We start from the raw sequence: 21,289 nt of genomic DNA, 5'->3' as shown, positions 1-21,289 counted from the left end.
CAGGCCTTGTTTTTGTATCCGTTTAGCCAGTCTATGTCTTTTGGTTGGAGCATTTAATCCATTTACATTTAAGGTAATTATTGATATAAATGTTCCTAATTACCGTTTTCTTAATTGTTTTGGGTTTGTTTTTGTAGGTCTTTTCCTTCTCTTGTGTTTCCTGCCTAGAGAAGTTCCTTTAGCATTTGTTGTAAAGCTGGTTTGGTTGTGCTGAATTCTCTTAACTTTTGCTTGTCTGTAAAGGTTTTAATTTCTCCATCAAATCTGAATTAGATCCTTGCTGGGTAGAGTAATCTTGGTTGTAGGTTTTTCCCTTTCATCACTTTAAATATGTCCTGCCACTCCCTTCTGGCTTGCTGAAACATCATCTGTTAACCTTCTGGAGATTTCCTTGTATGTTTTTTGTTGCTTTTCCCTTGCTGCTTTGAGTGTTTTTTCTTTGTATTTAATTTTTGATAGTTTGGTTAATATGTGTCTCGGTGTGTTTCTCTTTGGGTTTATCCTGTATGGGACTCTCTGTGCTCCCTGGACTTGATTGACTATTTCCTTTCCCTTGTTAGGAAAGTTTTCGACTATAATCTCTTAAAATATTTTCTCAGACCCTTTCTTTTTCTCTTCTTCTGGGACCCCTATAATTCGAATGTTGGTGCGTTTGATGTTGTCCCAGAGGTCTCTGAGACTGTCCTCAATTCTTTTCATTCTTTTTTCTTTATTCTGCTCCCTGGCAGTTATTTCCACCATTTTATCTTCCAGCTCACTTATCCATTCTTCTGCCCCAGTTATTCTGCTGTTGATTCCTTCCAGAGTATTTATTTTTAATTTGTTTATTTATTTATTTTTGGCTGCATTGGATCTTCCTTGCTGTGCATGGGCTTTCTCTAGTTGCGGAGAGCCTGGGCTACTCTTCGTTGCAGTGTGTGGGCATCTTATTGCGGTGGCTTCTCTTGTGGCGTAGCATGGGCTCTAGAGTGCAGGCTCAGTAGTTGTAGCATGCAGGCTCAGTAGTTGTGGCACAGGCTCAGTAGTTGTGGCTCGCGGGCTGTAGAACGCAGGCTCAGTAGTTGTTGCGCACGGGCTCAGTTGCTCTGCAGCATGTGGGATCTTCCCGGACCAGGGCCCGAACCCATGTCCCCTGCATTGGCAGGCGGATTCTTAACCACTGTGCCACCAGGGAAGCCCTAGAATATTTTTACTTTCAGTAATTGTGTTGTTCCTCACTGTTTGTTTGCTGTTTAGTTCTTCTAGATCCTTGTTAAATGTTTCTTGTATTTTCTCCATTCCGTTTCTGAGATTTTGGATCATCTATACTATCATTACTCTGAATTGTTCTTCAGGCAGATTGCCTATTTCGTCTTCATTTATTTGGTCTTGTAGGTTTTTAACTCGCTCCCTGTCTGTAACATACTTTTTTGTCATTTCAGTTTTTTGTTTTTGTTGTTGGGTAGTGCTGTATTCTTGTCTTACTGGTTGTTTGGCCTGAGATGTCCAGCACTGGAGTTTGCACTCAGTTGGACAGAGCTGGGTCTTGGTGCTGAGATGAGGACCTCTGGGAGGCCTCACTCCAATTCATATTTCCTGGGGTCTGAGGTTCTTTGTTAGTCCAGCAGTTTGGACTCAGAGCTCCCACCACAGGAGCTTGGGTCCAACCACTAGCCTGGGAACCAAGATCCTGCAAGCTTCGCGGCATGGAAAAAAAAAAGTAAGAAAGAAAAAAAGGAGCAGTACAATATCAAAGAATAAAAAACAAAATAACATTAGACACATAAAATATATATTAGGAAAAATAAAACTATAATTGAAACAAGTACAACAAGGTAAAATAAAACCACAACAGAAGAAAGAAAATAAAAAGGGTGGGGGAGACAAGCCAGAAGGAGAGAACAATAACAAAGTATAAAGAATAAAAGAAAATTAGGAAAATAAAAGATTTATTAGGAAAAATAAAAATATAAAAGAATCAACAGCAATGAATCAACAAGGTAAAACAGAACCCCAATCTAAAAGAGGAAAAAAGGAAAAAAGGAAAATAAAAAGCCTTGGCTATGGGGGCAGAGTTTAGGCAGGGTGGAATTTAGGCAGGGGTGGGGTTTAGGGTGGGGCGGGACCTAGGCAGGTGGGAGGTGACGTTTGAGCATGGGGCGGGGCCTAGGCTCAGGACCCATGCAGCCAGAAAAGGCCTTGGGGGTGGGGCCTAGGCGGGGCAACGGTCAAGCGTGGGGCGGGGCCTCTGCTTAGGACCTGCTCGGAAGGGGAGAGGCAGCACGTAGAAAGGAGGGCCTCTGGAGTGTGGAGTTCCGGAGTTTGAAGGTAGGGCCCTGGGTGAGGGTGTGTGGGTGGGGTTTAGGCCCAGAGCGTTGGAGAGGGTCTCCGAGTGTAGAGGTGGGACCCTGTGTGGGGGTGTAGGGGCAGGGCTTGGGCTCTGCACAGCAGGAGGGAGGCTCCGAGGGCAGAGGATTACGTCCGGGAGCCCAACAGGCTTCCCGGTGCCTAAGTGGACAGGGAAAGTGCTGGCCCTGTTCCCTTCTGTTCCTTCATGCCCCTCCCCCACCATCTCCCTCAGGGTCTCTCCCGTCGCCGCTGGACCCCTAACTGTGGGTGGGTCCCGCTGGGTGTAGGAACTCCTCCCCTCCCCCAGCCACCCCTCAGGGATGCTGGTCCCGGATGTCTGGCCTTTACTTTTGCTCCGCCTTCCCTCCCTTCCACTCCCTCAGGACCCGCGTGGCTGGAGGGGGCCTAGGTGGGCAGAGGATCAGGCCTGGGATCTCAGCAGGTTCCTGAGGGCCTAAGTGGGCAGGGGAAACCTGGCCACGCTCCCTTTGGATCCTCTGCCCTCCCAGTGTTCCCCAGTTTTCCCCTTTGGGCGTGGGATCCCTTCCCCTCCCCCAGCCACCCCTCGGGCGCCACTCCCGTCCCGCCTCCATTTCTCCTCCCCCTGCACTCCCCCCACGACCCACATCCTACCCGGTCGCTGGGGGTACCTCCCGTCCCCTTAGGTGTCCATGGTCCCCCTCCGGTGCCTGGTAGGTGCCCTAGTTGTGAGGAGACGTGAATTCCAAATCCTCCTAATACGCCATCTTGACTCCGCCCCTCATCATGTATTCTTATATTTTTTGTTTAAGTCAAAACCCTATGATCGGGAGGGAGACGCAAGAGGAAAGAGGTATGGGGATATATGTAGATGTATAACTGATTCACTTTGTTATAAAGCAGAAACTAACACACCATTGTAAAGCAGTTATACTCCAATAAAGATGTTAAAAAAAAAAAAGACTCGCCCCCAAAAGAACAAAAAAACCCCCTATGATCCTGGGAAGAGTTCAGAATGTAATGTGATGTCAGCAATCTTTATATTGCTGACAATAAAAGCAATCTTTATATATACAAGCAATCTATAGTGTAGGTTCCCACCTTTTTTTTTTTTTTTTAAACAAGTGCATATATGTAAGTATATGTGTTTTTAATCATTTAAAAAATGTTTGGAAAGAGAAAATGTTAACAGTCATTATCTCTGAGTAGTGGAATGTTCTTTTGACTCATCTGTATTTTCTAGTGTTTTCTTAAATGAACATGTATTACATCATACTAAACAAAAATTATTAATAAAAATGTATTTAGTTTTTCTCTCTGTAAAATGGTGATTAAGACATCGGGTAGAAGCGTGGTGAGCCATTAATAAGTATAGAAGCTGACAGACTACAGTCAATTGATGTTTGCAAATTCTTTAAAATTAGCAAGGTCATTGGAAATAGCCACGGCAACCTCTTTCAAGGAAGTCCACTCTTCTAACTGATCTGAATCTGGGACAGGGAAGGAAGCATAATAAAAAAAAGTTTTCTCCTCTACCTTCCCAGATTTGAAATCAAAAAGAAAGAACTCTAACTGCAATGAGAATTTTTAGTCTGAGGTCCTTGGATGAGCTCCTGGAATTGTATGCTAATTTGTGCATATTGCACATTTTTCAGGAGAGAATTTTTGGTTTTAAAAGAAGTTAGGGACTCAGATTAAAACCAGCGTGTTTTTCCACTTTCAGAGGATTGTGAGACAAGGAGCTTGCCTTCATTACTAAGACCACTTAAGTCAGATGGCCTTACAACTGACCACGTTAAAAATGAGTGAGAAACCTATGGAGATGACACTACATGAATGCAGAGGCACCTGGTAGTATAATCTGTGACTGATGAAGAAATTATCAGAAATACAATACATCCAAGTAGATGACGTCTTCTTATACTAAATTTCCTCGGTGATATTGATCAACATATTTTTGGAATTCCCTTTAGAGCACATGACATATTCTTTTGAGTTGCCTTAGTGATGGCAAATCTTGCCTGTTGGGGTTGAATTGGGGTTTTACCAATTGTCAAATGTGACCTAAAATGAATACTGGTAAATAAAGAAGTAATCAAGTTGGGCAAATAATCATCTTTGGCTAAAAATGAGTAAAAGTAAATTACAAGACATTTTCTTAGTTGATTTAGTTATTTGACTTTTAAGTACTTCCAAAATGTTTTGAAAGACAATATTTGGATATACTTAACCTATGTGGGGCTTCTTTCTCTACAGGCAAACCCCATGTATTCTAGTTTTCATTTGATATACTCTTTAATATAAGCTTACTATTTGTATTGAGTCTCCTTGGACTTATGATACCTGTTTGCCTTTATTCTTTTTACCTAGAGTTAATTTTTTCTTTCTTCTATGAAATGGCCAGATATATTGATGCAGCCAATGCTTTGGAGCAAGAAACTAAACTGGGGTTACGACGTTTTGAAGTTTGTGACAACGTTGATCTTGAAACTATTTTGATGGAATATGAGAGCTATTATTTTGTAAAATTTCAGAAATACCCCAAAATTGTCAAAAAGGCATCAGACACAGGTATCTTTACGTTTCGTGTTTCTTCCTCATTTTATTTCCAGATAGATGATGTCCCCCACCCTACACTGAAGGAATAGACCAGAAGGATTGTGTAGCCTCTCTTAGTTCCAGTGCAGACAATTTAAACATGACATCTGGACATTGACGTCCCTTTTGTCACTTTGGCATTTGTTTGAGGACTGTATGATTTAGGGCAGTGAAAGCAAAACCCCAGTGTGTCACAGGTACTTTTTAGAAGATCAGCATTACTTTCATTTCTTTAGAGATGAAAAGAGCTGTTGGAAGACAATAAGTGACAGAAGACTTTTTTTTTGTTGGGAAGACCTATTATCCATCTTGAAAATAACATGAAAATGAGTATTGGTGAGGCTAATAGCTCATGTATAGATAATGAAATGCTTTTGGAAGCCATCAATCCAGATAATGATCAATATAATGCAAAGACCCAGTATAGGTTAACAGTCAAGGAGGCTGGCTGGAGGAAAGATCTAAAGTTAGGGCCCTGTGTTTTGTAGTGACATTGACTTAGAAGTCTGTAAGTGGGGGGAAGTAATTATAAATCAAGGGAGATCATTGTCCTGTTTACAAGGCACTTGTTAAGCCACAGACTTTAACATTTCATGTGGGGACCAGGAAACCAAGAGGAATATCAATTAAAAATAGCCAGCACTGAATCTCAGAGCTGGAGGTGTTCTGAGAGGGTGGTGTTTTATCTGAGCTCCCTTCCAATGCAGGGTTCAAAGCTCCACATCCTTGGCTGGTTGTTGGATCTGGGTTTTGGCAGAAAATGCACTGACTCCTAACCACTGGGCCACCAGGACTGTTATTGACATGATACCTAGAATGCTAGTTCTAGCTTGGAACCACACTCTCCTGGGATATTGGACACAATGTCTGTTTTTTTAAGGTAAACAGGCAGAATAGACTGGTAAGTGTTCCCTGCCAGGCTCATGCAATCATCCTGGTGTCCCAGGGACCACAGCAAAATGGTGTCAAGTTCATGAAAACTTAATAAAATGGTAACTATAAAGCTAGCCCACATTGGAGGTGCCACTGAGTCTGTGTTCTCCAACATGTTTAATATCTGAGGTCTTCGGGGTCCTTGTGTGGAAATGCTTGGGAAGCATGGGCTTCTTTCTCTTCGCCGGTAGGTAATTCCACTCCTCTCTGGATGAGAATAGCTTAGAGTTTATGGATGTAGCACAAATTTTAAGAACAATGTAAAAGGAAAAACATACCTGAAAAATCGCTTTCTCTTAAAAATTAAATCTTTCCTTTTCCTCCCAATATTTGTTTTGCCACAGCAGAAAATAATTTACCACAAAGAAGTGGAGAGAAGACCAGAAGGTAAAGTAAATGGTAATTCATCTTGACCAACTCAACTCTAGGAGTTTGTGGGATCTGTTTCCAGAGGATTCTCTAGTGCAGCTCCATGTCTGCCTACCAGCAATACCAGACTGGTCCTGTGACCTTGGTGGACCCAGCCACGGGTTCCCCTCATGTTACAGATGTTCAGGACATGGACCAACGTCTGTTGGTTCTCTGGTTTTACCACAAAGAATTGCGTCCACTGATGCTCTGTCTTTCTAGGCTGGGTGGTATGAAAAGTATGGACCTCAGAGATTAAAAGACCCATGTTCAGCTCCCAGCTCTGCCACTTACAAGCTTGGAGCAGGAGCCTGACACATAGTGAGTTCCTGCCACATAGTAAGCACCCAAGAAATATAATTTTCCCTTTTCATATCGTACCTGTCATTTCTTTGTGCACTCCAGATCACATGTCCTGACTGTCTGAAGGGAATCAGATCTACCTTTTCCTCTCCTTTTCTCATGCTCATCTTATATTTTTTTCTCCAGCTTCTCAAATCCAAGTCTCATCTGGCACTTGGGGTATCTGATTAGAGCCCCTCTGTCTCTTGACCGTCCTGGGTTGACGCAGGCCCCCAGTCTTGCCTCAGTGTCCATCCCATTCCTCTCTTCACTCCAGACCACATCCCTGTTGTCGGAGCCTGTTCAGAAATGCCCCGGACGGCACAGCTTTGGGGCATCAAGGCCTGTGGTATTACAATAAAGCCCAGACCTCAGGGGAAGGTGGAAGTGGGCTTCCGGCAGGGGCCACACAACCACTCAGGCAGTGAACAACATTTTTTAAAATCTTAGAATGCAATTGAAAGGAGTAAACTTAGATTGTGATCATAATAAGCAACTCATTAGGCCATCAAGAAGTGTTGTGAATTCCGCGAATCCCACTAGGCTCTCTGCTCTGTGACTCCAGTCCCTTGTCTGCAGCCTAAGAAGGAAGGGACTGAGACACCTCACCTTTTATGAGCGAAGGTGTTTGACATCGCTTATAGAAGAGCCGTGGAGCCTGAGCCTGCTTCCTGATGATACTCACGGTGATACTCAGCCTGAGGCTACCTTTGCTTTGTGCGATTCTTTAGGAACAGGTTTACTGTTTTGACCAAAGTGTTCTTCTTTTATTTATGGTTTCCATAAAGCTAGTCAGACTCTGGTAATAAATGATAACTACTTGGGAACAGAAATAGTGAGCAGCATTTTAAGAGGCAGCTTTGGAGCGCATTTGGATTCTGATTGCTTTTCAGCCACACATTCATGTCTGGAACTTCCTCAGCATTCCTTACCTGGCAGAACGTTCTGTGAGTGAATGTCCCTGGAGCCCTTTGCCTCCCTTTAGGGCTGGAGCATGGTGGCATCGGACAGCTGGGGGCTTCTTCAGCCCCTCTCTGGGTAGCTGTTTGTACATGGCAACCATCGAGGTTGGATGGCAAATGGTTGGCGTCAGGAAGGATAACTAGAAAAGTGATGCATGGTGTTTGTGTATAATTTTCTACTTAAAATAGTTATTGAAATGAGAGGTTGTGTCATGAGACTGGTTATTAACAAATGAAAGTGCTTTTTCCTAATTCCTGCATCTCACACCAGAGAGCAAGCTCCGACTTTACAGATTTGCAGATGACCCAAAGGAGGAAAGGTTACCTTGTATGATGAATGACAGAATTAGGATGCCAAAAGATCTTGACAAATTAGGAGACGGGTCCAAAATAGCAAGATGAACTGTAATGAAATAATGTTTAAGGTCTAATCAAAGATTCACAACAAATAGCTCCATTATTACAAAATCTGAGACCTAGAAATCTGAGTGACAGAAGATGCAGTGTGAGTCAACAGTATAATGTGATTGCTAATGTGGTCTCGGGCCTCATCAATAGAAACACAGCGTCCAAAATGTAGGAAGTGACTCTATTCCAGTCAGATAACAGTGAACAAAGGGAAGATGACCAGGATGAGGACGACTCTGGGAGCCAGGTAACCTTAGGAGTGCTTGGAGCAACTGGAGGTGTTTAGCTTGAAGAACAGAAGACTTGGGGTGGGGGTGGGCGCCTAGAACAACACGGTGGCAGTCTTCACTTTCTAAAGAGGGACTGGACCTTCTTTGCAGAATTCCATAGGGCACACCAAGGACTGGTGACTAAAGTTAAAGCAGGGTGAATTTGGTTTCATATTCAGAAGAATTTTACAATCCTTAGAGCTGACTGGAAATGAATTGCATTGCTTGTACATTAGTGCACTTGTCTTTGGTCATGTCAAAGCAAATCTGTGAATCAGTTACCTCCAATGGGAAATCAAAGTGGGAAAATGACTCCCGGTTCTTCGCCAGCCTCACAAGGATGTTTAGGCACGTTTTATATATATATCACGTATATGTGTGTGTGTGTGTGTGTGTGTGTGTGTGTGTGTGTGTATGTCTCCTTCATTTAAATCAATGCTACTCATAGGGTTTGTACTTGTACAATGCTTGGCACTCATTTCATAGATAGTTGATTTTTGTGCCAGCAAAATGCCTAAGGGACAGACATTCTTGTTCCTTGGTTACAGATGAAAGACAAATGCCCTGAGAAACCGCCAATTGTCCACGTCTTATGACACTCACCCCAGAGGGCCCAACACTGGGATCACCACGCGCGGACACTGGTGTGGTATTGGCGTGGGTGGTCTTGCTGGCCAAATACATATGCGTTTATATTAGACACCAGCAACTTTTTCTTTCCTACAAAAAAAGTGGGGTTGAAATAGCAGCTCTGTGAGACCACTTAGAACATGGGGAGAAATACTTCTAGCGAACGTCCTGTAAACGCTCCTCACGTGAGGGACGAGAACCAAACAACTTCCCATGGGGGAGCTCATGTTCTGCCCTGCGAGCACACCCTGCCTCTCTCTGGATTTCGTCGCCTACCTGAAAATATTCCATGTCTACTTATGCGGACATAGTGACAGGTTTATTTTACCTTTGAATTGATGTATGACATAAACACAGTCAAATGCATGCATACTCTTTGAACCACCACAAGTCCCGCCCCCGGGCGGGCCCCCTTGCATGCAAGGCTCCCCGTCTCCACCGGAGTTAGCTACCACTAGGACTTCCAGCCCCATCAGTTCATTTTGCCTCAAGTGAACAATATTTGGTGAAAATTTGTTCTGCAAATGTGAATGATATGTGACAGCAGAGATGAGGGAACTTTGCCCCCTTTCCCCAAGCCACTTTTGATGCTGGCAGTGCGCGGCTTGAAAGGCAGTAGGCAGGGTGCACCCAGCACGATGGATTGGGACGACGGACAGATGCCCAGGACTTCCTAACGTTTCCTAATTTCAGCAGGAGGACCCCTTCCTGCCCCGCACCCTTCCCCTGGTCTGAGTGCTGTTGTTTAAGGAAGGTGGGAAGAAACATCGGAAGAATGCTTGTAGAGCAGTGTGTTCTTAGGGATAGAAAGCTATCTGTAGAAGCCATGTGGTGTGAAGGGGAAATGAAGAGAGGGTGTCGGGGACCTCCAGGAGGAAGTGGACCCTCTAGCCCAGTCTTGGAGGAACCTGGATAGACTAAAGAGGGACAGGGCCGGGCTGGGCAGAGTGGGAGGACGGTGCAGACAGACTTGCATCTGCAGATCTTTCCAGAACTGCACTATGCCGGGTGTTTAGCTGCCTCGAATTCAGTTAAAAGGACTTCCACCACGGTCTTTGTTCCCTCCTCTAGAGCGACGAGCGACAGTTGTCAAAATCTTCCCAAGATCAGCCAGCAGAGGCCACGGTCCAAAACCACGGTGGGGAAGCCAGGGGGCGCCAAGCCCCTCCACAGGGAGCATCCTAAACAGGTCGGGCCGGCTTTACTTGACGTTGGTAAAATTGCAGGTGGCTGAGAAACAGCCCCAAGAAAAAAGTCACATTTATTTGTTTATTGAGCACAATTTGATTTTGTTAAATTGTAGATTTTCTTCCAGCACACTGGGTTAAAAGGACGGGCAGATCCCCGGGCTTCCTAACGTTTCTTCACTTGGAAGGAGGACTTCTTCCTCCCCACAAGCTTTCCGTTGGTCTGAGTGCTGGGTGACAGGCCTTGAGGGGTGAGTCCTAGGCCCAGTCAGAGCAGGAGGGCCTGGTCCTCACGAAGCACAATCCTCCCGCTTGAGGAAACCGTAGGTGCCAGCTCTACCTGTCCTGAAGCGTGTCCCTGGGGTCCGAAGTGTAGGCCAATGTAGTCTTGGGTGTGGCTGGGCCTCACAGTCTCCTGCTGGGTTTCTCCAAGGCGCCCATGGTGGGTCACCACCCAGACCTCCACACTGGACTTTCTGGGGAAAGAGATGGGTAGCAAGAGGAGAGAGCCCAGCAGGCGGGTGAAATCCTTGCCAAGAACCTTCTGGTTTAGGACAAAACATACCAGGTTTCAAAGGAAAGAGAACTAATGGAAATGGTGAAGAGGAATGAAAGAATGCATGTCAAAGCGGTCTGGCGGGTTAGAGAGGCATCATCACAGAACTCAGTTGGTCGAAAGGTATCTCTCACCTGCAAGGAGGTTGTGTGGTCCTGGCCATCGCAAACTGGCTCAGGGGGAGGGGAGGTGAAGGGGGGCAGGATGAATCCCACAGGAGGCTGGCTAACTGTCGACTATGTTGCATCTCCAAACTCTGCCGCCCCTGCCCACAAATACCTCTGGTCCGAGGAGCAAAGACAGGCCAGTGAGTGGGCATGGGTGGAGGCTCAGCCATTTCCTCCACTGCTTGTGCTCTCAGAGCCCATGGCTTCCTGGGACAGCTCCTCCTTCCTGGCACAGGCAGAGTTTATTCATCTTGTTGGGTGTGCACAGAAGAGGTTGAATCACACATGGGAGTCCCCGTTTGCAGAATGGTGTGGGACGACGGGACGGGCAGCTGCAGCCAGCATCTCGAAGTTGCTTTCCACAGCTGACTTTTCACTGTCTTCCTCTTTCTCCAGGAGCTTGTCAATCACACTCATAAGGAGAGTGCTGACTTTGGCTTAAGTATATCTGGAATCAACAAAGGCAGTGGAGAAGAAAACATCCGCCCACCAAAAGTAAGTGGGACTCATGAACTGAACGCTAAATGGGGGAATTCCCTTTTCTTTTTGAAAATGAAAAATTTTAAGTGTTATATTTGTCAAAGAGGAAAGGTAATATGTGATGATCAAAGGTTGGCTGTGGGGTGAATTGGGAAGGGAGTGGCTGAGGATGAGACCCTGAGGTGCTGGTCTGGATCTCCCTCCTGGGTGGATGGACTTGAATGAACGGCCCCATCTCCAAGGGGCTCCGTTTCCCATTTGTAAATTGCTGGGTTTGGAAGAGATGGCTTCTAATGTTCCTTTCAGCTTAAAAATTCTGTGATGACAGTAACAAAGTGCTCTGCATTACCTAAAGGAGTTGTGGCCTCGCACTCATTCTTTTCTGCCCTGTCAGTAGGAGTTGACTAGCAGTGTTCCTTTCTCCTTGGAGATATGGCTCCAGGCTTGAATGTAATTTCATGTGAACCAGGAAACCTCAGTTGATATAAGGCTGATCTTGTCCTCAATAGATATTTACCCCTTTCCTAATGAACCTCTTGTCCTGATTCGTAAATAACAGTCTCTCAAACAGAAAAGGCCCATATTGGGTAGTTGTAGGCCAAAGGTAGGTAAAAATGGGTCACTTGGAAATAAAAAGCAGCATCGACACCAACGTGTTTCTCTTGATTATAACTTTTCAGGGTTGAATATCATTGAGTCATCTTTCTTTCTTTGATCGTACGGGACTACTGACTTACCTCTGGCCAGCTCTTCTCAGGCAAACCAAACTCTGGGTGTGTGTGTCTGGAGGGGAACTGGGAGCATCTCCCTGAAATCAAGGGGAGCCGCTTCATGGGCCAGAACTGGCTCCTGTTAGGGCCTCAATTATATGGGTGATTCCTGGAGGTGACACATTCGAATCACTGCTGCCCATGGAGAAATACTTCCCTGCTCACCGTCACTACCCATGTCACGTTTCTGGTCACTTGTGTGCCCAGCAATGCTCTCATGAACGTCTCATGTTAATGTGGATGGATGTTTCTGATCAGGTCAAGGAAGGGGCTATTTAACCCAGCACTTAACCTTTGAAAGAATCTGGCTATAAATTCTCTTTGCAGCAGAAATGTCCTCAGGGTAAACTGTGGACGGTTTTCTCCCTAGCATTTCATAAGCTGAATGAGGGCATATGGTCAGGGGCCTATCTCCAAAATGGGTTTTTCATCGCCATCTCAGAGCCCCTAGCTTCATGATTCCCAGGCCCCCGTGCAAATTTTGTAGATGTGCTGTTTCCAAAGGCACTAGCTTTGGAGTCAGCCTGCCTAGGTTCAAAGCCCAGGTCAGGCCTTCCTGGCTGTGAATCTTGGGCAAGTTGTTTAATCTCTCCAAGCGTCATTTCTCTCATCTGTGAAATGGAAATAATCATAGTGCCTACTTCCAAGGTCATAATGAATGGAGTGCCTTAGTCTTACACCCAGCACATAATAAACACTCAGTAAATGTTGGCTACTGTTACTGTCTTTTATTTTTTACAGGCATCCTTGCTTTTTCATTCTGCCTCTAGGGGAGACAGAAGGAGTATGGATAGGGGAGACAGATATCTGGGTTTGAAACCTGGTCTTAAGTCACTTGTTAGCTGTGTGGCCCTGGGCAGATCATTTAACTTCTCTGGCCTTACCTCCACATCTGTGAAACTAGGATGCCACTCCCGACTAGCAGAAGTGTTAGAAGGATTGGAAATAATCCTCACAAGTACCTTGCACACCTGTTTTGTGCCAGGCAGTCTCCTGAGTGGTAAATGTACAGTGTAGTCCATAAATAGGAGCTATCAATATTCTTGTGCCAGTGAAGTCTTCCTGCGTGTGGAATGTTTAAAAAGGACAAGACAATACAGGGGAAGTAGACATGTAGGAAGCAGATGGTGTGTCAGGAACTGACAAATGCTTGGGAATTTTATCCAAACCAACTCCATCCTGAAGAATTTCTTTATAACTTGTTTCTTTTTCCTAGAGTGCCCCAACTTGATGAAATCATCTTGTTCATTATTAGTGCAGTTTCTTTTTGAGACTTTAAGTTTGCACTACATACCAAGGCACATAAATGTGTCTTAATTTAATGAAACTGAGCTATTAAGGTTAGTCTCCCCTCATGTTTCAATAGCCGTTTCAATAACTGTTACTCCCTTTCAGGGCCAAATCATTGACTTCCGAGGGCTGCTCACAGATGCCATAAAAGGAGCAACCAGCAAACTTGGCTTGAACAGCTTCGACTGTAACCCAGACCCTTCAGTAAGTGGCTAAGATGGGACATTCATCTTACAAACTGCCAAAATCCAGATGAACTTTGAGAATATAATTTTGAGTCCAGAGAAACCTTGAGATCAAGTTAAAGTTCATAGCAACCTGCCACCATTTGTGTCCTGGAGATCCGTGCTCTGATTTTCTTCCCAAGTGATGAAGTAATATTGTAACGTTAGGCTTTCTATTCCCATCGTCAGGAACGATTGTTGAAACCTCTGAGTGCATTTATTGGCATGAACAGTGAGATGCGAGAATTGGCAGCCGTGGTGAGCCGGGTAAGATCTGATATTCAGTTCACAAATTTACGGAGGCGGATTGGGGCTCCTGGAGCATTGTGGGCTGCTTCTTTTATTAATAACAATAAATATAATCATTTATTTATAAAGTGCCCCCACTTGCAAAGGCACTCATATTGTTTAGAGGCACAATAATGCATGATGAATAAATTATAGAATCGTAAAATTACAATATAAAAAGCCCACCATCTCACTATAGAGGCCAGGAAAACCCAAAGAGAAAAAGACTTAGAGTGGAAGGGACAGGTGAAAGGGTTTAGAGCCGAGCTAAGACTTAAGGAAAGAAAGCCTCTCAGAGAAGGAAAGAGCACGTCTGCGTCTTGTTTAAACAGTCGAAGCCTAGAAATAGAGATGTTGGGAGTCTGATTTCCTAATTGGAAATTTTCATGAAGAAACAGATCAGTAGGAAGGATCTTACCATCCAAACTACTGATTTTTCAAGATTGGCCCCCAGGACCTAAAGACAGTGAAGTCTAATGGTTAACGACACAGGCTGTGGAATAGGTTGACCTGGATTTGATTCCTAGATCCTCCTCTTTCTAGCTGTGTGACTTTGGGCAAGTTCCTTGGGAATAGAATAGATTCCTGAGTTATAGGAGGTTTTTCTAATTTCCAGTGATCTCGTATTTAATGAAAGACTGAAACTTAGACAGGCTCAGAGAGATGTTTAAAATGATGCAAGAACTTTACAGCTGCTCTGAGGTCATTAAGGTCCCCCAGGTCTCCTTTCAGCCCAGCATTTGTCCCCTGCACGCCTCTGATGTGTCAGGCATGTGCTGGTGGCTGGAAACACAAAGGTGAACGACTCAACACAGTCCTTGCCCATAAGCGTTTCTCGTCCCACGGGCAAGGTGCACTTTGGGAGCATAACGGATGGGTATTGTTGCGCCAAGGAGTGGGGAAAGTGTTAGGGAAGAAGATACGCAGGAAAGAGCCACGTGAAAAAAGAGTAGAAGAGGGTGGGGGGAGGCGTTCTGGGCAGAGGTGCAGACCTGTGAAATTGTAGCGCTTGTGCAGTGCTTCTCAGGAGCCACCTGGGACGCAAGGAATGGTGGGAGATGGGCTGGAGAGAGAGGCCAGGGTTCCTGCATGTAAGGGTGCTGCGAACAGGACCCAGGGCTGGAGTCAGTCTGTGGGAGACTGGGAATCTTTGAAAGTCATCCATCAGGAGAATGGGGCAATCAAATGTACTTTTAGACAGTTTGTTCTAATGACAGTGTGGAAGGCTATCAAAGACATGGAGATAGGAAGACCAGCTCTGAAGTTATTGCCAGTGAGAGGATGAGGGATTGAGCCAGGCTGTGGTAATTAGGGTGCATAAGAGAGCAGAGAAAAATATTTTTATACCCCCAAATCAATAGTCTTGTTAGTGTTTTTGCAAAAGGATACCGGGACTAGTGATAATAAAGTTGTAGAGTAGAAGTGGCCTGAAAGGATTCCATTTGGAACCCTTCCCACAGTACAGTGGGAGGCAGTCGTGTAGACCCTGCTTGAATGCTGACAGGGATGGGAGCTCACCACCTCCTGAGGCAGTCCTGCTGAGTCTTGAGAACTTTTGATTGATATAAGGAGGGACTTCCTACTGGGAACTTAAACCGTACCACATGGAATTCAATGTCAACTCTAGAAGAAGGCAAGGAATACTGCTATTATCTATGGATGCCTTGAACTCCAGGGTAGTTGAATCCCCACTGTGTGCCAAGCTTTTCCTAAGAAAGTGTGGTAATAAGAATGAGTGCGTGGTCCTTTAAAGACAGGGTGGTCCTCCCAAGATTTTGGAAGACTGAGACCTTTGTCAGCTCACCCAGGAATGGATCATACATATTATACACCATGAAAATCACCTGCATAAATAGTTTCTCTAATAAAATTTGTCACTTCTGGTGAAGGGAACTGGGAGGATGGGGGACAGAAGTGGAGGTATAACATCTCACCAGAATTTAAAAAATATGTTTGTATATTTTTGAACCATGTACATGTATTACTTATTTAAAAATTAAATAAATATAAAAGTAGTTTCCAGATTGTTCTGTAGTCACTCAGAATGACTTTGGAAAAGAGGTGGGTTTTTTGTTTCGTTTTGTTTTGTTTTGTTTTTGGCTGTAACACTCTAGACATTCAGCTTGCCCAAAACAGCTCCTACTGAGAAAGGCCCCCGAGTGACTGTTCTGAGCATCTAGCGAAATTGAAGTTTGGAAACTGTAAATTAGTATCAGTAAAAGCTACCTTAATTGATTGCTACAGGGCTCTGCTATGTGAGGGGAAGACTTTCGCTTGGTTGTTGGCTTCCTTGGATTTTGTAGAAGCAATTGCTCCTGATGGAAGTAGGGAGCAATCACTGGGGAAAAAGAGAAATTGGTTTCAGAGGAGCATTATCTCTTTTAGGCAGCAAATTAAGAAAGTGTTTTTGAGATCAAGGAGCAAGAGAGAGGGCAGGCAACGGCTAGGAACTATGTTTCAGAGTAAAAGCTAATGTAATTTGTAGGCATATTCTGTAGCTTCTTTGATTACGGTTGTAAATCAGCATGGTTTGCTATTGGCCGAAGACAGGTATAGTCCCTCATTAGAAGATTTTTTTTTTTACCCTAAAAGTACCATATTATATCAGCAATGTCTTCTTCAGGGAATATCACTGAATATTTTCATGACATCCCTTTGGTGAACTAGCCTCAGATTACAATGTGTATATATACACATGTATCTAATATGAAAAGTGTTTATCACAAGCACTTTATGTCCTATTGTAAGTCAGGTATTCTGCTGCTCCAATGTTTATTACAGCTGTGGAGGAGAACATTAGTTTTAACAAAATGATCAAATGTGCATTGCAGGACATTTATCTCCATAATCCAAACATAAAGTGGAATGACATTATTGGACTCGATGCAGCCAAGCAGTTAGTCAAAGAAGCTGTTGTGTATCCTATAAGGGTAAGGACGGGAAGGAAGCCTCTTGGGAGAGATTTCTGTTCATTATCCATTGGACAAGCTATATGTCATATACCCATCAGGAAGAGAATGACAGGGTGCTTTTCTGTCCACAAATTAACTTTTTGCCTGTGTCACAATATTTTGTCAACACTGGAGCACCAAGGCTCAGTCCATTCTAGGCAATTTGAAATCATGTTACATATTGGTTGAAGGCAGGTGTCTGCTCTAAGAGGTAATTTAAGATCTAAGACTCTATAGTATATATGATTTGTCAGTTACTATAGGTTCAAATCAGCCTGCCTCCCTAAAAATATTTAGAGTAGAAATACCTGCCATAAGAGAGAGCATCTGACTTTGTTTGCATAGATCTTCCCCCTGCCCCCAACACCCCCATCACTGGGGGCTTTGCTTTCAGCTGGTTGTAAAGACTAGACAGCCCCTTCCAGGGCGCTGGCCAATAGAGCCATAGGGCTGTGCTCAGCTTATTCCTGATAAATTTTTGTGCAGAGTGGCTCACTAAATAGGAAGAAAAATAGAAAAACAAGACTCTTCATGTTTGGTTTACAACAGTGGTGATGAGAAGGTCAGTGTACCACATGGCTTTTGCTGTATAACAGACCACCCCAACACTTAGTGCCTTAGAATGACAATCATTTATTTGTTTGCAATTCTGTGGGTGGGCTCTTTGGGCTGGGCTTAGCTGGGCCAGCTTGGCTCTTTTCCACGTGATGTTGGTTGGGCTCACTCACACGTCTGGGGCATCAGCCAGGGTGGCTGGAAAAGCTGGAAAAGCTGTGAAAGCTGGGATCACCAGGGCAGCTGAGGCCTCTCTCTGCCTCTCGTCCTCTGGCAGGAGAGCCCAAGTCTTGCTCACATGGTGCAGAGAGTTCCCAGATAGAAGCAAGAAAGTGCAGGACCCAATCCGTGAGCCTTTCCCATGTCTCTTCTTATATTCCGTATATTTGCTCGTCTCTATTTTCAAGTCTCTTCTTCTATTTGCTAATGTCCCACTGGCCAAATTCACAAGGCAAAATCCAGATTCAAGCGATAGACAGATATCCTCTGCCTCTTGGTGGAAGGAGCTGCAAATAATTTGTGGCCATTTTTTGTAATCTCCTGCAGTTAGGATTACAGATTTACTTTATTGAATAACCTATTTATTCTTACCACTGGGCCCTTGCAGCCCCTGATTTTTGGGTACTTCTTTTTGAATGGGACAAAATCAGTAAATTTGGACTGTCTTCCCTTTCTTCCTTCCTGTGTTCAGACATGGGGGTAAGAAATATACTGGTGTTCAGAATTAGTAGAAATGTATTTATTCCCTATTTCCTCTGAGTGGCTCTATTGTACAAGACTTCTTGTACGAAAGAATAGAACTGCCCAATCAGACTCTCTGGTTGTGTTATCTCCATGGTATTAGAAGTTCCACATGATGTCAACATTTTGACATTAGCATCAGCAAGAAACTAATCGCTAGTTATAATTTTACTATTATTTTTCCTTCTCCTTGGTCCTCTATCAACTCCAGATGGCTTGAGTTTGAACTAATGGGAGAGACTCACTGAAAGTCCACGCATGTCCAGTTTGAAGTCAGTGTCTCATAATGTATTCTGCACTGAATGTCCGCAACTTCCAAATCAGGCTTCACCATAGCTTTGAGCTTTATTCACATACACTTTTGTATGTTGGTTCTAGTATGTATCTTAAAGAGCATACCTGCTTCACAACATTCAAAAGATTGCCAGATGCTCTGCATATATGTTGAACTCTGGGGGAAATAATGTTATGCATGTGAGAAATGACTATTGCAACGGAGAGAAAAGTACCTACATATGCCTTTCTTCTCCCTAAAATAACTGCTCTTTTAAAAAGTGACAAAAATTAAGCCATGCATCCTATTAAGTGTGAAAGTAAAATTGGGATAAGTAAGATATATATATATATATATATAGAGAGAGAGAGAGAGAGAGAGAGAGAGAGAGAGAGAGAGAGGGAAAGAAGGAAAAAGCCAGCCTTAAAAAACGGAGGGCCTGGGCTTCCCTGGTGGCGCAGTTGTTGAGAGTCCGCCTGCTGATGCAGGGGACACGGGTTCGTGCCCCGGTCCGGGAAGATCCCACATGCTGCGGAGCGGCTGGGCCCGTGAGCCATGGCCGCTGAGCCTGCGTGTCTGGAGCCTGTGCTCCGCAACGGAAGAGGCCGCAACACTGAGAGGCCCGCGTACCGGAAAAAAAAAAAAAAAAAAGGAGGGCCTGACGCAGAGTTGCGTGTGTTTCACCCTAGCTCCCCTAGCTTGCCTGAGCTCAGGGCACGCAGGCTGACGTACAGATACTAAACCTCATCCTTGTTCCTTGCTCCCATAGTACCCACAGCTGTTTACAGGAATCCTTTCCCCCTGGAAAGGACTGCTGCTCTACGGACCTCCAGGTAAAGGGCTTTCTGTTTTGGCCTTGGCATGAAGCGTGTGTGCAGAGGACGAGTTGCCCCATCTGTCCTGTCAGGGCTGGGGCAGTGCTTGCTGAGTAACCACCTCCTGTTTTGCTTGTGTGACTGCCTTCTGTCTGCAGGCAGAGGAATGGAGCTCGAGGGCCGCTCATATATTTTACCCACATGTGATTCTAGGTACAGGAAAGACTTTGCTGGCCAAAGCTGTGGCTACGGAATGCAAAACAACCTTCTTTAATATTTCTGCATCTACCATCGTAAGCAAATGGAGAGGGGATTCAGAAAAACTTGTTCGGGTAGGGATTCTTGATTTTGGTTTTTTAGAATAAGTTCTGGCAAAATACCGTGGTACAAAATTAAGTTATATCTTATTTGTTTTAAGTGATTTGTATGTTCAAATTTATCCTGGATCTTAATTACCAAAAACCTGGTAGGTAGATTGACTACTATATGTGGCTATCAGTCATGCCCCTATCATCAAACATGATCTCCCTTCCTTTGGGAATTTGACCAACAGCCCTTTTGCAATTCATGCGACTTGGGAATAGAAGCTGGAAAAAATTGTCTCTGAAGTGGTCTATTATTTCTTCATTCAAGAAGCATGTGCAGTATATTTAGTTAACATTTATTGAGAGGCTACTATGGTATGCTAGTCCCTATACTAGATACTCTAAGGAAGAATCAAGAAACTTAAAACTTAATTATTCTTTCAGGTGTTCTGAGCAACTTTCCTTTGCAGAGCCCATAGCCTGTAGGGATTTTTTTCTTCCCTTAAGAGATTGTTTCCATCTTTAAAATATCTCATTCATAGTATATGGTATATTTTATATTATAAAATTTTACTGTATCTTCCAGTCACCTTATGAGAACACTTGTTTTTTGATTTATGCCTCAGTGTAAGGTAGGTCCTGCTTAGAAATCCTGTTAAACTATTGCACTCTGTAGGATGACTGATAAGTAATCAATACAAAGTGGATATAAATATGATATATTTTCTGAAAAGAAATTACTCTAAAATATTATGCTTAAATTACATTACTTTGGATAGACTTATTTTCAAAATATTGTGGCTTATTTGGAAGTGATAATAAAATATTTTTAAAGGATTGATTTACCTAAAATAACCTATTACTTATTACTTTGTGATTGTTCTCAAGTTACTTCAAATGTGTAAGTTTTTATAAATTCTTATCACCCCTACCAGATTGTAATTCATGGACATCTATGTTGACATCTTCTGTTTCATTGTTCTTCATCTTGAGTCTAACTCAGTGCCAGACAGGGTTTAATTTTAGCTGCTCCTAAATTTATGGGTTCCATGTGATTCTAGTTAGCTAGATTTCAATTAGCTTAAATCCAAAAAACTAGAATTCTTATCAGCCTGAAGACTTTTCTCTTTAACATTCCATTTCTGCGTGATGAGGAACAACAAAACTTACAAGGTGCCCCCAGAATCAGTTTAGATTCATCTCCTGTTATGAAAAGTGGTGTTTTGAACTATGAGCACAAAACACTGCAAGGTGCTCGGAGGAAGATTCCCTGGACAAGACTCACCCAGGCAAAGAAGAAATTCAGATGTTTAATGAATATTCTGGGTTTTTGTTTTGTTTTGTTTTGTTTTTGCGGTATGCGGGCCTCTCACTGCTGTGGCCTCTCCCACTGCGGAGCACAGGCTCTGGACACGCAGGCCCAGCGGCCATGGCTCACGGGCCCAGCTGCTCCGCGGAATGTGGGATCTTCCTGGACCGGGGCACGAGCCCATGTCCCCTGCATCGGCAGGCGGACTCTCAACCACTGCGCCACCAGGGAAGCCCTAATGAATATTCCTAACAAAGATTTAAACTAAATGGACTTTCTTGTTTAATGTTGAATAGCCAGAAAAGTCATTTAACTAGAATGCTCCATTCTGTGTGAGCATTTTATTTAACTCAAGTTTTCCTCTGCTTCAGTATTGTTTTGCTAGACTTCTAAGAGTTAGGAAATGATTCCGCCCTCAATTTTGTCCCCTTCCTTTACCATACATTTAAAAAGTAGCCTTTCAGGGACTTCCCTGGTGGCGCAGTGGTTAAGAATCCACCTGCCAATGCAGGGGACACAG

At 43.9% G+C, this 21,289-nt stretch overlaps 1 protein-coding gene across 3 annotated transcripts in view; it reads left to right on the top strand.

The window, feature by feature from the left end:
• Positions 1-21,289, top strand: part of KATNAL2 (katanin catalytic subunit A1 like 2) — an 89,862-nt gene that overhangs the window by 45,143 nt on the left and 23,430 nt on the right. The window contains exons 1-9 of one of the 3 annotated variants that reach the window (XM_029228622.1): positions 4,791-4,878; positions 6,186-6,225; positions 9,929-10,046; positions 11,164-11,262; positions 13,413-13,511; positions 13,721-13,798; positions 16,651-16,749; positions 19,110-19,173; positions 19,369-19,487. In XM_029228622.1, coding sequence (XP_029084455.1) covers positions 4,806-4,878; positions 6,186-6,225; positions 9,929-10,046; positions 11,164-11,262; positions 13,413-13,511; positions 13,721-13,798; positions 16,651-16,749; positions 19,110-19,173; positions 19,369-19,487 — 789 coding nt within the window. In that variant the 5' untranslated portion in view covers positions 4,791-4,805. Of the gene's footprint in view, positions 1-4,790; positions 4,879-6,182; positions 6,226-9,928; positions 10,047-11,163; positions 11,263-13,412; positions 13,512-13,720; positions 13,799-16,650; positions 16,750-19,109; positions 19,174-19,368; positions 19,488-21,289 lie in introns of those variants that run through there. The other 2 variants (XM_029228616.1, XM_029228631.1) reach the window with 2 other exon arrangements.

Source organism: Monodon monoceros, unplaced genomic scaffold (assembly GCF_005190385.1).
Source record: "Monodon monoceros isolate NGI ecotype Baffin Bay Population unplaced genomic scaffold, NGI_Narwhal_1 Super_Scaffold_1, whole genome shotgun sequence".
In the NCBI taxonomy this organism is placed as follows: Eukaryota; Metazoa; Chordata; class Mammalia; order Artiodactyla; family Monodontidae; genus Monodon; species Monodon monoceros.
The sequence above is the reverse complement of the archived record's forward strand: the minus strand, read 5'-3'. Positions and strand labels throughout refer to the sequence as shown.